A 17,495-nucleotide genomic window follows, 5' to 3' on the forward strand; every position below is an offset into this window, starting at 1 on the left:
TCTCAGATCTTAACTAACTCTGAAAGCTTGGACCCAAATCCAGCAAGGCCCTTAAGCACTTGCGTAATTCTAGGCATATTGACATCTCAGGTTTGAATTTAAAGGCATGTCAACGCCCATCATTGGACCACTGCCAGAGAACTCAGCACCTCCCTAAAAGAAATCCCTGAAGTTCAAATTTTAACTGAGACAATATCCATGAAATGTTTTCCTTCCTGAACTATGTATTTTAAAWGGGTCTTAAATGGCTGTAGGAAGCATTCCCAACTCCACCACACTTTTACTGTTGAGCTCATATCAAGTCCACCTTTCTGAACACTATTCCACAGAAGAGCCAGGTCTGTTGTATTACAATACAGCTGCATATACTTGACAGTACATCCAGGCAGCTTCTCCCACTCTGGAAAGAAGCCAAACACCACACAYAACAGCCTGGAGTTAATGATACTTGTGCACCACTTGCGGCATGATAAAGTGATCAATCCAGCTCTGGTGAGATCCAGCCCATCTCATCAGTGACACGGTACATGGTACACACTCCCAAAACGTGAAGAGGAACTCCACTGATAAAAGTGAATCTCAACATTCCTTGTGCTCATGTTTATAGTGCTTTACACTAAGATTAACACTTCCAAGACACACAAAAAAGCAATTTGTGTGCCAAAACTGTCCAAGGCCAGCTGCTACCCTCTCAAAGAATGACTGASTAAATACCTAGAAATACTTGTGCCACAAATTTGGTGGATTTTACTGCACTGTGAAAGCAATGGGTCTTTCACCAGATAAAGCCCTTCACTGTGCATGTATTTGATGCTACTGACCTGCACAGAAGTCTTGCAGATCTTCATTAACAACCACATGGTCAGCATTTACTGAGTTCATGCACAGAAAAACTACTTTGAACAGTAGACACAGAACTACACAGCTTGTCTCTGTATCTAACAAACTGGATCCAACTTTGTTCCAACCACCTGCAACATTTCAAATGTTTTCCCTACCGGACTATTAGAATAACCCCACGTGTCTGGTTGCCTCAACATTGTTTTATTCAAGCAAATTCTAAGTTAGAACATATGCAGCAAGGCTGGAATATTCTTTGGTGTGTGACATATGTGCCACAAACACTCTTTAATTGTTACTGTTAGTTGATGCTTSTAGAGAAAAGCACTGGGTGATACGCAGCAGTAAATTACTTCCATAACTGTTAATTTGTGGGATGGCATAACCAARAAGTCAAACCACAGCCAAACAGATGGWGAATGTGTATGCCACAAAATTCTAKCACTTCACATTAAATTTATATCCMRAAATGGTGTTTTCAAAACAATCTGCTTCTCCTGCATCCCCCCAGAAACTGCATWGTTTAAGAGAGTATTTCTCTTGAGTATTTTCCTTTTTTTTTCCTACCTCCATACACAGAGAGATGCTTTGGGTTTTTTGTTTTGTTTCCTACCCTCTTTCTTTTCTTTCTAATAAACACACGATTTTACTCTACAAGGCATGAATCTTCTCAATTTACTGGCTAACATCCATTCACATGTACATCAGAAGCCCACCAGGGAGTGTCAAATCCAGAGAACTTTCCAAAGCTAGATTCAAAATATGGACCTCTTACTTAGCTGACAGCTGGGTAAAATCTAATGCAGCCAGACAGCTCCCCAGTGACCACACAGGTGCATGTGCTGAACAAGGCAAGTTCTTCTAAGACCAACATTAGTTTGTACTCAAAAAGTTATCTTCAGAGAAAGTTTTTCTCATGGCATAATGTGATTCTGAAACCAAAAACCACCACACCCTTTTTAGAGGAGGGGAACATATTAGCTCAGCTAGGTAGAGAGGCTGCAGGAAATCTGTGAAAGCAGCCAAATTTCAGAGGTTTTCTGGGAAGATATGAAAATCATTTGGCCTCAAAACAGCAAGCAARTATTAACCAGGAATACTACAGCTCATTAATGTCTATTTTCTCTTTTATTGACAACTATAAAATCAAACACATGTTTTAAGYAAAAAACTGCCTATGGACAAGGCACTTAAGTCACAGATTCCCCACCTCAATTGTGCTCAATAACATACACATAATTTCAGGACAGCTTGCCTTGGCTCAAACGGCTCTGTGTGACCAGTTTCTCACACATCCACTACCAGGAGGTGGTCCTGAGGGACAGAACTGAAGCTGTTACCAGGAATCAACCTATAAACTTGCCCTAATGATGTGGAGTCAATCTGGTCTCAGATCAGGCAACACAGAAGTAGCAGTGAACAATCTTCTCCTGAACTTACACTTTACACCCCCTCAACTAGACTGAAGGCTCAAAGCTTCACCCATGAAGAACAATCAAYAACTGCTTGAAGTTCCAAGTCTTTGCAGTAATATTCAGTGTATTCTCATTTTTAAGCATTTATTCTCTTCAAACTTAGCAATTTTAACCTAATTGCCCCTTCCTCTTACTCCTCTCCAGCAGTGAGACCCCAAGATTCAGAACAGAGCTACTTTTCAATCTTTGGAAAAAGATCACCATTGGTTTGAACTACTTTTATTACACCTGAGTGGACAACTGGCACGACTTCACACAGTGCCAACACAGCAATTTTATCTACTGTAGGGAGTGTAGGAAATATTTACTTCATCTTCCCATCTGTTCCAGCTCAGAACAAACAGCTCTGGTCCCCTCAGAGCTGTTGTTCTCTTATCACCCACCCAGGCTGCCCACATRAAAAAAGCCAACCATTACTCCTCCAGGTGCAGCACTAACAGCAGGGATCATCTGACACACTCATTGACAGAAATTTAATGTGAGAAGCACATCCTCTACATGGAAGCCCAAAATCATATTATTAATTTCTATTCTGTCCCAGGTTCACAGATAAGTGAAGCCTGTTTTATAAGTGGTATGTATGGATTTCCAACTACACAGATCAATTGYTCTGACAGATGAAATTATTTTATTTGTATTTTTATAAAATTCAACAAGATTGCATCTAAACATTGTCCACTTTATTGCTCACAAACAAAAGATTAAATTGGTTTAATAACCCTGAAAAAGATCTGCATACCACACAAGGCAGTTGGTATAGTTGTGTTTTCATTTGAAGATTATCGCTATGGATATGCGACTAAAGGCAAAAAGGCTAAAATTGAAAACAATAAATCTGTACAAAAKGGAAAAAAGAATTTAATAAACTCTGCAAAAGTAAACACAACAGAGGCAAGATGCTACTTATCATGGATATCAGATTCCAAGAGCTTTTCTRATGGCTTAGAAACTGACATTTGAGCAAAAGTACACAAAAACATTCATTTGCCACCTTTTGCCACTAGAGTGTTTTCATCACAAAAATTTCATCTGTGTTTCATCCTGGCCTCTATCCTTATGAAGTTCACATACTTCTAAAAAYGTTACTTAAAATTCATTTTCAGTCTTGAGACCAACAAAAACAAACACAACCAATTCAGCTATAGGATACAATAGGTAATGGCCCAACAATCCTGCTGTTAGAGGTGTTGGAACATAATTATTCACCACTGATTTAGGGCACATACCTCTTTCACACTGGGGTCCAGTAAAGCCATACGTGCAAGCACATCGGTTCGGAGCTACGCATCTCCCTCCATTTAAACATCCATTTTCACAGACAGCTGCATCAAAGAGAAGGCAAAAGTAAACTTTATCGAGCTCTTTTCAGACAGACATGAAGGTACATACTTGGCCGACTTAGGTAAACTGGTAAAATGGTAAATATAACAGGATCCCAAACTCTTTCCCTAGAATCTACTAAAGGACCTTTTTTAGTACTTCTTGGCCTCATTAGTACCATGAAATCACCTTTTCAAGGGAGCACAACACAAATACAGTAACAACTCCAGTGTTTCTGACCTCTCAGACCCTTTCTCTTTGGGATAGCTGGACAATCCCATAAYTTCAAAATAACATTTCTTTCAAACTTGAAACAAATAAACACTGGCAGAGACTGCAGATAAAAGACGCAGAGGAATATTTCATGTCTAAATCCTCAAACATATTTGTTCTTCCTATAATAATCCAGTATTAAAAGACTGTTTGCTGATGTTAAAWAAATAATGCTATTATTTAAGTTTTGCTACAGCAAAACTTAATAAATAYGTATTCCATGCTAATCCAGGATATTCTTCCCCTATATGATGTTGTCACTAGCTTCAGAACTCTTTTTTTTAATAATAAACTCCAAAAGCAGTTCCACTCAAAAATAATCAGAAAATATAACGTACACATGAAAAAGGAGATTTTAAATACAATTTGATGCTCATTGCGTAATGTTATTCTTTGTTCYGTTTCACATTCACTTCAGTAGAAAGAAGATTTCCATTTATCCTCTTTTATCCACTTGATATTTCACAGTGAAGGCAGAAATACAATTCTTAATCCTTTCACCATGTGATCCTCCTCCAGATTATTAGGGTGRATTCAGGAATATATTGAAATTCATGTAAAGTGTGCCATTGATTTTGACAGAGCACAAAAGGTTTTCATTAAATGAGCTAAACACATTTTCTTTGTCAGACCAATAGTTCACTAGATAGCAACRTGACAGCCTTGGTTAAAAGAAGTGTCTACATCCTTATTTAAGTTACTTCACAGTATTCCAGCCAAGAAGAACAAGAGAGCACCAGAGTCAATTTGGGAGAGATTTCAAGCAGCAGATCCAGGAATGCTTTTGGCTAAGGAGGGATGGAGGAAATAAAAAAATCTGTCCATCAACTCTAGTAAGACAATATCAGAATTTCTAAAGCATACTAGCTAAGTCTGATGCAAACCTTGAAATGTAAACAAAAATTTGTATTTAAAAAAAAAAATCATAATTTTAGGTATGTGACTCATTGCCCTAGGGGTGAAAAGCCCTGGAGATCAATAGGATCATGGTAGGGTGAGAACTACRGGATCAAATTATATCCAATTATTATGAAGTCACATGAATTTTATTTCAATAGTCTTGATCAGAAAGAATTCACTCAGCATTCATTACAAAGTCATGKCTTTTTCTGTAAAATTCCACTATACCTGATCAAAAACAAGCTCAACAGCAGTTGAAATTTAGCTTAAAGARTGTCCATCTACACATCACAGAATCATGTAATTGCACACAGTATCGACATTCCTAGAAATGTACTTACGCTGTCCACAGTGTGTTCCTGTATATCCCTTCTGACAGAGGCAATGGTCATCACTGCAGCTACCTCCATTCATGCACCGGATGTTACAGTGTTGGACTTGAAAGGAAAAAAGATTTTCCTCAGTTAAACTGAACCTTAAAATGGCAYTACAAAGCACAATATAGATATACAGTTCCTAAGGAATACAGGACATGGCACAAGGATTTGATGGCCCCCTCATTCAAATGAAGTCAGAGACATTTTATATGAGCATAAATCCTCAACATTTCTTTCCTAGTTAGCAATTATGAGAAAAAGACATAAATAAGGGAAAAGTATGAAATTTCTGGCAGACAGCACCATTAGAAAAAGAGTCTTAACATCTGGGAAATGGAGGAGGGAAGTATTAAAGGGAAGCATATAAGGAAGCTTCTGCAGACAGCCCTGTTCTGCCAACACATGCAACACCAGAAGCTGACCTGGCCAGGCAGGACTTCTTGCACAAAAATGAAAAATAACAGAGTGATTTCTTTCTGTATGCCAACTGTGGCGTCACCCCACCAGCAGAGCTGCTGTGCTTGGGAGCTGCAGAGCTCACAGACAGCCCTTCCCCAGAGCCAACAACCTTCCCGTGCCAAGGGCAGAGCAGGGGAGCAGCAGCACACTCTCCCCAGCTGCAGCCCCACCCCTTATAAAGGTTAACAGGCAGCTTAAGCCCCATGCCGGTAACACATAATGTCTCTGCTGAATTTTTCTAGTAATAAGGGCAAATATAATGTTTTAACTAGATGTTGGGAGCATCTAAAAGTCAGGCTCTTCATCAGGCATAGAGAAGTGGGCAGGTCTCCCAACAAAGTGAAGTCCTTACAGGTGCTGCTGTCCAACACAGCTGTGAACTGGGGCCTGCACTCCAGTAAGCAGCTGGGAAATGGTTTTCCTCTTAACAGGAACCACATAAAAGGTTCCTCCCCAGATAGCATTACAGTCTGATCAGCATTTCAGTAGATTCTGATGGAGCACTGGATACCTACACCATGCTGTCTGAAATGCCCAAGACTGAAAAATAAAATTACATATCCCGTCAGAGCCTGCAGCTAACAGGTGCCATGCCAACCACTGAATTTTTAATCTCTCACAAAACCCTTAGGCATCATTTGGCTTCGTACAGTTCAGAAGTACATGAATGGGKTTTTTTTTTAAGTTTTCAAGTAGAAATAATAATTTTAACTGTACTGCCTTCCATAGCAATATGAATCCACAAAACAGAAGTRAAACACAATTGGAGAACGAATTTAAAGCAATCTAGCATTTAAAACACTAGTAATCTTAATTCTTCAATTATAAAAGCAAAAACTGTGTATTACATTTCTTATGTATCTAATAGTTATGCTGCATCTTTGTTCCCCTTTGAATGTATTTCAAGCAACAAAAATGTCCTGACATTCCTCCATAACAAGCAAAATTGTCTGCAAATACAGCGTGAATATCTGATGAAGATTTTTGGACAATGTCCTAAGTAGGTCAGAAAAAGGTGTATAGTTACTTTAAAATGTGTAGTTCAACTCAGCTTTATACAATCTTAGAAAAACAGARGGGATTACAAAAAGCATAGGAAATGATATCATCTGTCAAGCAGGGAAGGAACTCAAAAACCACAAACTGATTTCAATTAGAGCAAGCCATGCCAAGAGCTAATTTCCATTCCCACATGAAGACCAAAGCCATTTAAGTAGTTTGAACTACATTTGAGATAAAAAGGTTAACAGTAGCTTAAATTATGATTTTCATATTATTTGTTCATGTAAAAATAAAGTATATTTCCTCAATCTGGATACACACACAAATAACTTGTCTTACTGCTTCTTAAGAGAACTTTTCCAAGGTAAGATATTTCTTCCTCCTTTTAAAACTAAAATCATTATAGGAGACTGCTGGGACACCCAGTCATCTTTACTAAAATGAGCCATTTAAATCAGTAAGCATTCTCCCCTGTTACCAGGCAAGAGAATCAGCAACATACAGTCAGTAAATGAATTACTTATTTTCKACCCTCTTTTGCAGGAATGTTGAAAAGACTACTTCCAAAATCATACAGACTATTCTGTAATATTATCCTTCCAAAAGTTTATAGAAACACATTCAAAGGCTGTCTGGAGCTTAGATGATGATTTTAAAAATGCATTTTTGAAAASTAGCATATTAATGCAGGTCCAGGTTCTCTTTTCCCAGCTATATCAACAATTCCATTAATGCCAGTGGAGATATTCCGGTAAATGAAGCAACCTGTTCCAAGATACCACATTAACAGAGATTCAAAGAAAAAGTACAGRAATTGCCATAAGGCTGGTAAATCARTGCATAGAGCTTTGCCTTATCTTGCCTTATCTTCATTAACAGGAAATGTTAACATTAATAAATGGTTGCTTTTAATCAATTATTRTTCTTTTTCACATCCTATTTGTAAACAGTCTGCACTGGAAATGTCTGAAGTCAAAACAGGAACAATGCAGGAATACAACTTTATAAACCTGCAAAAGAGCCAGCAAGACCACACATATCCACTCAGTGCGTGTGGGCGACAGTTGTGTTTTTTATCAAAGTGCTGCCCTCTTAAGCACAACAGTTTCTGACTTTTTAAATAAATACCCAGCAAATCTGAGTAAAGACCTCATCACACCCATAGCACTACCACAACCACAACCGCTCACGAAACGTGCAGGAGCTCACCAAACAGACGAAAGGTAACACAGGTGCCGTTTACTCTGCAGTCCCAAACTGAGAAACAGCAGGCGTGAGGGGCTGCAGTCCTCAGGTGCAAAAGCAGCGGAGGCACCGGTGCAGCAGCTCAGGCCGAGGGTGCGGCGGGGCAGCCAGCGGGCACCGCAGGAGAGGCCGCCTCGCTCTGTGCCACTGCCGAGGAAACGCTCCCAGCCCCAGCCATGCATGACGCAGGGCTTTGCCTGCCAGGAGCTGTAAACAAGGAATGACGGCCTCATCGCATCCCAGATGCTCGGCGTGCTTTCTCTGTCGAGTGACTGACTCAGGAGAGAGATGGCAGCCAGCGCCAGAGCRGGACACAGGCCGGCTGCCCTGCAGCACACGGCATGGACAAAACCTGCAGCACCCTCAAAAACTCTGGGAACCTTCGAAATTCAAGACCTTACACCATCTCTGACAGCAGAAGAATATAAGAGAAGGGGCTGAACTCCAGGTTTTGCTGCCATTGAGCAGACACATCCCACAGCATGTGAGGAGTAGGGTCCTGGGGCATAGGGGCCAAGGCCCAGGCTCAGCCCCACACCACAGACAGTCTCTGAAGAAGACTCTGAGCAGGAAGACTCTGAATAAGAGCTCAGTCCTCAGCTGTGCCTCTGACTCTGCTGGCAAGGGAGTGGAGCAGGCCCTGCTCTGGACACAGACACTTGTCCCCACAGCTGCCACCCTGAGCACCCACAGCAGCTCCTGCTGCCCGTCACGGCTCCCTTCCTTCAGGGACAGTTCCATCAGCACATGCCTTCCCTGTTTCAGCCAGCCCAAACCATTCTGACTGCAGAAGCAAAACCAGGGGCTGAGCTCACACCTGACCCATAACCCTGTGGGCAGCCCGACACCCTCCTCATTTGCCTGCTGCTCCCACAGGAGCAGGGTAGCAGCTCCACCAASGTGGCAGGATCACAGAGCATGAACGGAGCACAAAGAGGGCCCAGCTGCAGCACCAACAGACACGGACACAGCAGCCACAGCCCGGGTGTGTGGCACATCCCCAACAGCACCCAGTGCTGGACATCTCCACACAGATGCACCTGCAGCACCACMGCACCCACCATCAGAGCCAGCGGCAGCGATGCCTCCACACTTGGCAGTCTGATCTCCAAACCTGCTGTAAGCACACTCAAAAATTCACTGATTACACACTAATAACCACTAGTCAGCAAGAAAGTTTACTGATGTCACTAAAATCCCTGCTGAGAAAACCACCGGCTGATCTTTTCAACCACAAACCAGATTCTTAAAGCTGACTCGTAACCAGAAAAGTCCCAGCAACTGACCTGCATAAGACTCAAACTTGGAGGCTTTGTTTTGCTCTCAAATTCACATGCTATTAAATATTTTATTTCAATAGACAACCAGAGTATARGAGCCACTGTTAATTCAGTTTCTGTCTGTGGGTATACCTGCTATAAAACCCATGCCACTACCAATTATTTAAGTACTAAAGACACACAAAGCTTAAAATATCCAAAGGAYATTTCAGACATATCTCATATATTAGAAGCTATACTCTTAATTCTGAGAAATCATGGCATTTTAACTCATATTTGCTATTTTTATTTTACATGTGCCAAATATGTACCATTTACAATCAATTTTTAAATTATTTTAAATGGATTTTTCTTCTTTTTTAARCATATAATTAAAATAAGATTTCATGAATGTATATATTAACTGTTACCAAAGGGAGTTGACAGTAACCCTTTGATGTCAAACAGTATTTTTTAAGTTTACWTTGTTTTCTAATTGCAGATCTAAGTCATTGTGGTCTATTGTGTTATTACATATTCATGGATTTTGTCTACAGTGCCAAYAGAGCAAATAACTTACATAAAATATGTTCTATAAGTACTAAGATGCACTAAATCATAAAAAAATCTTACACAAGTGCACAGAAGCAGTGGACTCGCTGATCACTACAAATTAAAAGACACTTCTGCTTTTAGAATAGGGATGTTTTAATAAATAGAGGGGATGTAACCACATACACTAAATGTATCTTACTGCAGAAATTTAACAAGATGTAAACTATGTTTTAAGCCAACTGCTAAGTCTATTTGTAAAGTGTTAATATATTCTGTATACAGAAAATCAACACTTAAAAGCAGGCAAACCTATGCAGCAATGTAAGAAAAATGTCAGCACAGATTAAAGCTTATGATTAGTAGAAAATTCATACTTAGGAGAAGCAATTGTCAACAACCAAATTAGCTGTGTCATATAGGCTTTAGAAGGTGCTTGTTTAAACACTAAACACCGTAGTTAAATCCTGCACCTATTTATCTGTGCTACTCCAATGAAGACTAAAACTATGGAGATCAATGGTAGAATATTTCAGAAAAAGAACTACAAGAACTGAAACTTTACTCATACTCTATTTTTCTTTTAAGTCTTGACTCATAAAAGACTTCAGTGCAGCCAAAGAAAAAAAATGAGGTAATACTAAGGCCCACTTGTTCCTGACTTTTACRAAGATGCCAAAACATGTAACAGATACAGGGAAATATCTCTCCTTCTGAGCCCCAAAGGGTACTTGGGAGAAGGTTGTACCTTCCTTTAGTGGCTTACCAAATTTAGGCATAAACATCTGGTAAAACAGTAGCTGCAAACCCAGGCAGGAACACACCACCACACATTTGTGCAGCATTTTGCACCCTTCCCTCCCTCCAGTACTCTCTGAGAACTCCATAGCTCCATATCTTCCTCATGCTGTCCTCTCCCTAACAGGCACCACAAGAGCATAAGGATGGGTTGAACCACAAATAACAATATTTAACATTTTAGTACATGCCATTCCAATACATTCTGCAGTTGTTAATGTTTTTCCACTGTTATTGCATAAAAATGCTAAAACCACAAACTGAAATGGTCAGTTATGTGGGAAAACTCTTRTCACCAGGAAAGCAAAATAAAAGGCAAGGCAAAAAATATAGAAGCAAAGCAGACCACACAGAGTCTCAAAARTTATTCAGAACTAAAAGGATGACAACTTTGCATATTACAGACTCATGTTTAGCCATTGAGCTCTCTGCTCATTGAACGAATTTAATTTTACTGGTTTTCCCTGGCTTTGGGGAACCTTCTTTGAAAACCTGAAACACAAACATTTCTAGGAAAAGTCATCTCTCTGAAACATTTCATTTTCAAAGCGTCTTTGTTTTTCTGATGAAAAGCTGTTCCACTTAAAAACCTTGAGCAACTCTGTACTTCTAGTACTTACACAAGTGCCACCTGAAGAAGGTCAGCASTATTGGATTCAGAAGATATGTACTGAGCCCAGCAAAGATAGGTCTATATATTAACACACAGCTTAGTGTCTGGTTTATAACCCTTAAWATCTGAGAAAAATTATAAATCATGTCAAGTTCAGCCAACTGTCAAGAGTCATCTCTCTACCATTACAACTTCTGTGCCGTATCCAYGTGCGTATCTATCAGTGAATAGAGATAAAGCAATTTCCAGAGACAAGAAAGACTGGAATTAGTGTTACAAAGTGGCGAATGAAAATTGCTTTCAATAAGACTAATTCTTATTAGTTTATCTTAGTTTGATTTGGCAAAAAAAAGGTGCCTCCAATAGCCAATCTCTGAGTCATTCTTCAGTTTCATCATAGGAAGCTACACTTCCCTTCCTGTGGTAAAAGTATGTCTGGTGACTCAGAGGTTATTTGTCTTAAATACTGATCACTGAACTATTTTACATACCTTAGTAGCTTCACAGACTCTAAAGAGCAATATCAGAGACACAGAAGAAATACTTACTTGATTTTGAACCACAGGAGGGGGCTATCTGACCATTTGGGCATGTGCACATGTTTGGTCTAGAGCAAAATCCATCCCCACAGGAATGTCTGCAGATTGCTATAAAGAAAACATAAATGCSTTTAAAATATGTCTCAAAAACCTCAAACACATAAAAAGCACCTGATAGAAAATTCAGTACCATAACAAATACCACAAACTCGTTAAACTGCATACAACAGATCCCAAAACAGTTTCTCCTGTTCATCTGCCTCTTTACAGGGGGCAGCTRAGACTTTGGCCTTCACCATCTGCTATGAAAAGGTCTGGGAACATGCCACAGGCCACGCTAGATCTGGGGAGATCTCCTTGGAAAAGTGACACTGTTGTCCATTTCACCAGACCACTCTTGGAGCAAGGATGGCACTGAGGCAGCATTACAATGTTTCCTTTATTTCTGCACCACACACAAACAAGAGCAGGAATTCCCATCGGACAGCACACAGGATCTCTGGAGAGAGTCTTATCAGCCTTGGGCAAAGTGCCTTTAGGAGTTATTTCTGGTACACTGTTGTACTACACATGAATATGCATGCAGCACCATGAACATGCATATCTTTATATCCCTACATATATATTTCAGGGATGTGATCCAAAAAAGCAGAGAAAATGTACTTGCTGGCCTGACGCTGTTGCCTCCTTCCATTAACTTAAACATATTAATATATTCCACTCATTCCCAACACTTCACACACCCCTTGGAACCCTTTTACCTCAGACTTAAACACAACATGTGGATTAAATTAATCTTTTGTTAAATACTSGTATCACATCACTGTGTTGTAGCCCACAAAACTTTGTACATTAACTTAATGTACTTTAAATGGTAAAGCAATCRTGTACAGCTGCTATTGAAAACACATAGAAACACATTTCAGTTCTGGTATACAATTAAAAATACCCTGAGACATGGAGGGACAAAGATAAAACTCAGTCATAAACATAACTAGATTAACTTACGGACTATGCATTGGTTTCCACCAGGTAAAGTTTTCCATCCAGGGCAGCAGTAGGCATTGTAACGTGATCCACACACATTTGGTCTGGAAAAAAAAAATTAATTCTTATTTTTACTCAGAAATATGTTTTAAAAGTAAGGCATAAAACAGAAAAAGCAAATCACTGCAATATATATTTCACTAACTAAATTTGGAAGTGTTGTATGTTTTTAGCCTGTAGTTGTTGGGGTTTTTAGGTAACATACACTTTTACAAATTAAAGATTACATTACAAGCACAAAATCAAATCAGTAACATCTGAACAACCAGAATAGAATAAGAAAACCTTGTCTCACATAATTCCATATCTGAAGACGTAATCATATAGGTTTTTTGAGCAAAATGCACACTTAAATACAAAAGGAGGGCTCCCATCCATCTTCATTAATAAGCACAAATTAAACCTAGTGCTTTTTGAGTGATAATTTTTAAGCTTGTTGCTTTCTCTTCTTTACTCTAAAGTACTATTACTGTTCCCTGTTTTCTCCATGAACAAAACTATGTATGTATGAGTAAAAYGTGCCAAGAAGAACATCAGCCAAATAAATGAGCCAAAATATGTTAACTCTTCATTAGGAAAAATTACTTATTACCAAAAATAATCAAGGATGTGGGTTTATGTAGTGATAGGGTCCTATGAAATGAGTATGAGGGGCCTACTGCCCTCCTTAAATGATGTATCCACAGGAATTTTTCTTTCCAATATATTCCTCTCTCATGCACATTTACCCTGTCAAACAACTTTATTACTAGAGTATACAATGAAAACTGACAGGATATGACACTATTCCTATCATGATTTTATTGGTAAAAATAGAAAAGTTGAAATTACTCTATGTCCCTCATAGATAATAGATTTTTTTTATTTATCTTGTCCTATTTATTTAATGCATCTATCCATGCAAATAAAGCTAGTAAGAATAGCTTAAAAAATGGGAACATGTGCCTTCTTTTGTTTTATGTTTAATAACCTTAGCAGAGGAAAATTTTACATTTATTAATATTGTAAGCAATTACTCAATAGATTAATGCAGGTAGAGCTAGCTATAAACTTCCTAGGAACTGCTTTATTAAAATATTGTATACAGATTAGAGCCATATTTAAGTGCTTACTTTTTCAGGAAGRGTTTTCTATTATTGTTTTGTCCTTGGCCTTTCACAAAGTGCTTCATTCCTACTATTGCAATGTCTAAGTAAACAATAATTACTTCATATGGTGAGGCAACTTAAGACAAACAATCTCAATATATACAAACATTTTTTTATGCACATTTTCTAACTAACAAAAGCCTTATACTTTATTTATTTGGGGACAYGCATTGCTAATGCAATTTCAAGTATTCTGATTACACCAATTTCAGTGACATCTACTCTTTCCAACTATGTGTTTGGCCAGAAACTATTTAAGTCAAAGCAAGCACTTACAAAGCAAGCAAACCATTACCTTCCACTGGTTCTGGAAAATAACAAAGTAGTAACTGAGGTGAATTTGAACAACACAATTGGACTTGTTGCAGAGTCCTTTTTCCTTCCTGCAACTGGTGTTACAGACTCAAAGTCTTATTCATTTAATTCCAGTGTATTCAGTTTTAGTAATGTCAGCTACTTCCCTGCAGGGCTATAACCATGTAACTTTCCTAGAGTTCCCTGTTCATCAATGCCAAATGTTGCTCCACAATCATCTGCCAAGTAAGACTGGCAAGCAGACAAGTGAGATTGCTTTTCACCTTCTCCAGTCAGAAGAAATAATGGAACTTATTAAGACAGACAGAATGGGTTTGTTGCTACCTGTTCCAACCTACAGGCATAAGCCACCCATTTCCGATTACAGTTGGTGAGGATCTACAGAAGGCTGAGCATACAGTGATATTTATGTACTCTGTCAAATTTCACTCYCAGCAAGTACACGGCTTTGAGGACCACCTGGTCCATGTTAAGAGTCAGGAGCAGATTGCTGTATCACAGAGATTTTAAAAATCTTTTTCCAAAATGGGACTCCAGAAAACCTAAATGTGCCAGCAACCATGAAGTCAGAGACCATGAGAACCTTGATGCTGTCCGCAGGGTAGGCTAATCCATACACCCAGGAGGCTCCAACTCAGATGCAGAATGCTTAGCTTTGAAGAAAAAAAAAGAAAAAAAAAGAAAAAAAAAAGCCATCAAACTTTACTTCCATGGAATAGTTTGAGCCTGACAAGTGCTATTTTCCAGTGGAACACTTTTTCGTCAGAAAGTTGCTGTCTAGCTTATAAAAGAAACCTATATTAAAGTCTGAATGCCACTTCTTTGAGACAGAGTGTTCTTAAATCGTGCATATTTATAAAATGACTTTGAAAATTATTAATTTTGAAGGTTAAATTCATTGATATTTATGAGSTGATCAGACACTATAGCAATAAATCCCTGTAAATAAATGAAGTATTGCCCATAAATAAATAAAATATAAACAATTTACCTCATGTAAAACCATCATTCAAATTGTAAAGGCTCTATCATGGTACTTACTCTAAACAGTTACATACTTTACGTTAAATASAGCATATTTTCCTGCTGATATTATAAGCAATGAATACTAAAGAAGTGTTTTATACTCTTACGAAAATGTTTTCCTGGACAGCAGCATAAACAGAATTCAGTTATAAAAATCTGATTTGTAATGATAAAATAAGTAAAAACGCATCTTTACACCCTCAAACCACCTACAGCACCTTTCTTTCATTCCCAGAGAAGAAAGAGAGAACATCAGAAAAAAGCTGTTTCCATTGCAATTAGTTTAAATTAAAAAAAGACAAATCTCTCACTTCATTTTAGTCACTTAATGAACATGTAAAGCATAAAAGGATTTCTMTAATCATATGGTGCTGAGAGACAGGATGGCTGATGCCCAGAGTTTCAAGGATGTGCAAAGTAAACAAAATATTATGTCTTTGATTAGTGATATGCAAGTAGAAATTCAGTAGCAAAGTGAGTTGAATAATTATAATTAAAAGTCATTAGACATCAACTAGAAAAATCTTGGMACAGCAGAGAGAAGAAAGTTCATCTGGAAATTCTGATAACTAACGCTTGAGAGTGACAGATTTGCATAGACATTGACAGCATCTGCATGCACCAAATTAGAAGATATTCTTCTTCAGAAACAACCACGGGGACCCTACACCCCATTAGGAAGTAAAGCCGCGCCTGTCCCTTCCCAGCGGGTGGGGGATGAGCTCGGGCAGAACTGCGGCAGCGGCTCCTTGAGATGGACACACGGGTCCTGCCCCGCTCAGCGCGGGGATGAAGCACKGCCTCTGTCTGTCACACGCTCTCAAATAAGAGATCTCCCATCTCCACAGGGCAATGCTGATGTGACCCACGGAAAGAACCGACTGGATCTGTCCCTCCCGTGCTTCCAGAGCCCCGTCTCAGCAGGGATGCGCGGCTGTCCGGCCCCCCGACCTGCGGCCATCACCGAGACACTGCCGGTGGATTTGGGAGCGGGCACACTGAGGTAAAATAACGAGAAGCAAATCATGCTAAGCTTGGCAGAGTCTTATTATCAGCTATAACCAGGCAGCGAGGGTACGTGACAGCCAGAGGAGTGAGGGGGGTATTCAAGAGCCCTGTGTGAAGCTGGCAGCAGCGAACACCCAGCCCGTGAGCGGCACGGACACCTCCGGCATTCGGACTGTCCGAGCCCCGTGCTGCAGCCTGCCAGGGGGGAGGGTAAATCCCCAATCTGCCCTGCCTGTGACCCCTCGAAGAAGTTACAGCCCTCTCCGGAAGAAAGTATTGCCCATCTGCAACTCCCATGGGAGGAAGAGTTTCTGGCACTGCTGTGAGCGAGGCTTCAGGCAGAAATTTTGTCAGCAGTACTGCCATGCACCGGCCAGCGCTGGCGTAATCCGCTCTGAATCAAACCCAAAGCACGGGTCTCAAATAAATTAGAGACCAGACAGAGTGGGCAGAGAGCAGCTGAGAGAGCAAGAGAAACAGCTGATCGCCAGTTAGAGCTGAGCTGAGATGCACGGATACTGGGAAGGGTTTCTCATCACTCCCTCAACTTATTTTTTCTCTCCCTAGGAAAATACAGGGATTCTTCCTTGCAAGAGAACGTTTCATGAAGAACTTCTATTAATTATTTGGCTGAATGGTTAGCATATGTTTAACATAAGGTAGGGAGACCCAGTTTTCTGGCAGAAAAATACAATTTAAAGCAGTATCATCAGCCAATGGTTATTTTTAGAGAAACCTTTGCCTGTTTATCTTATGTGGGTAACTCTGGTAGCTGCTAAAACTGTACCCAGAACTATYTGATGATCATTTCCACATAAAATTGGAGCTATTCTTCCATGCTTGCACTGACAAACCGCACCTGAAAAAGTGGAAAGCTAGTCTTAAAAATGTGCTTGTCTGAGACCAACCAATGTAATAAGGAATAACAGTTAAGGCACCAGAATATGAAGATGAAGAGCTTTCAATAGTAGATTCCAAGAGACATAAAATCAGATCTATAGCTTCTGCTGTAAACCAGCTTTATGCACCTACCTAAACTCAGTGTCTCAGAGTAAATACTGAATGCACAGAGTGGCTCAGATGTGCTGACYCCACTGGAGTCTTACTCAGCTTTCCCACAGAATCAAGAACTTCCATCGCTAGAGATAGTCCAAACATTAGTGGACATGRCCATGAGCAACCTGAATTAACTTCACCCTGCTCTGGATAGGGGTTGGATTACATGGCCTTCCAAGATCTCTCCTCACCTAAAGGACAGAAGCCAAGCACGCACAAATTGGAGATCAGTATCTAAAGCAC

General features: G+C 39.6%; 1 protein-coding gene across 1 annotated transcript in view; it reads right to left on the reverse strand.

Moving 5' to 3' along the window:
• The window catches only part of FBN1 (fibrillin 1), a 139,924-nt gene that overhangs the window by 113,057 nt on the left and 9,372 nt on the right, over positions 1-17,495 (reverse strand). The window contains exons 2-5 of the mRNA XM_057369896.1: positions 12,661-12,743; positions 11,662-11,760; positions 5,150-5,245; positions 3,542-3,637 (exon numbers count right to left, since the gene is read on the reverse strand). Coding sequence (XP_057225879.1) covers positions 3,542-3,637; positions 5,150-5,245; positions 11,662-11,760; positions 12,661-12,743 — 374 coding nt within the window. The remainder of the gene's footprint in view (positions 1-3,541; positions 3,638-5,149; positions 5,246-11,661; positions 11,761-12,660; positions 12,744-17,495) is intronic.

Source organism: Malurus melanocephalus, unplaced genomic scaffold, assembly GCF_030028575.1.
Source record: "Malurus melanocephalus ecotype Western Australia unplaced genomic scaffold, MMel_1.1 scaffold_116, whole genome shotgun sequence".
NCBI lineage: Eukaryota > Metazoa > Chordata > Aves > Passeriformes > Maluridae > Malurus > Malurus melanocephalus.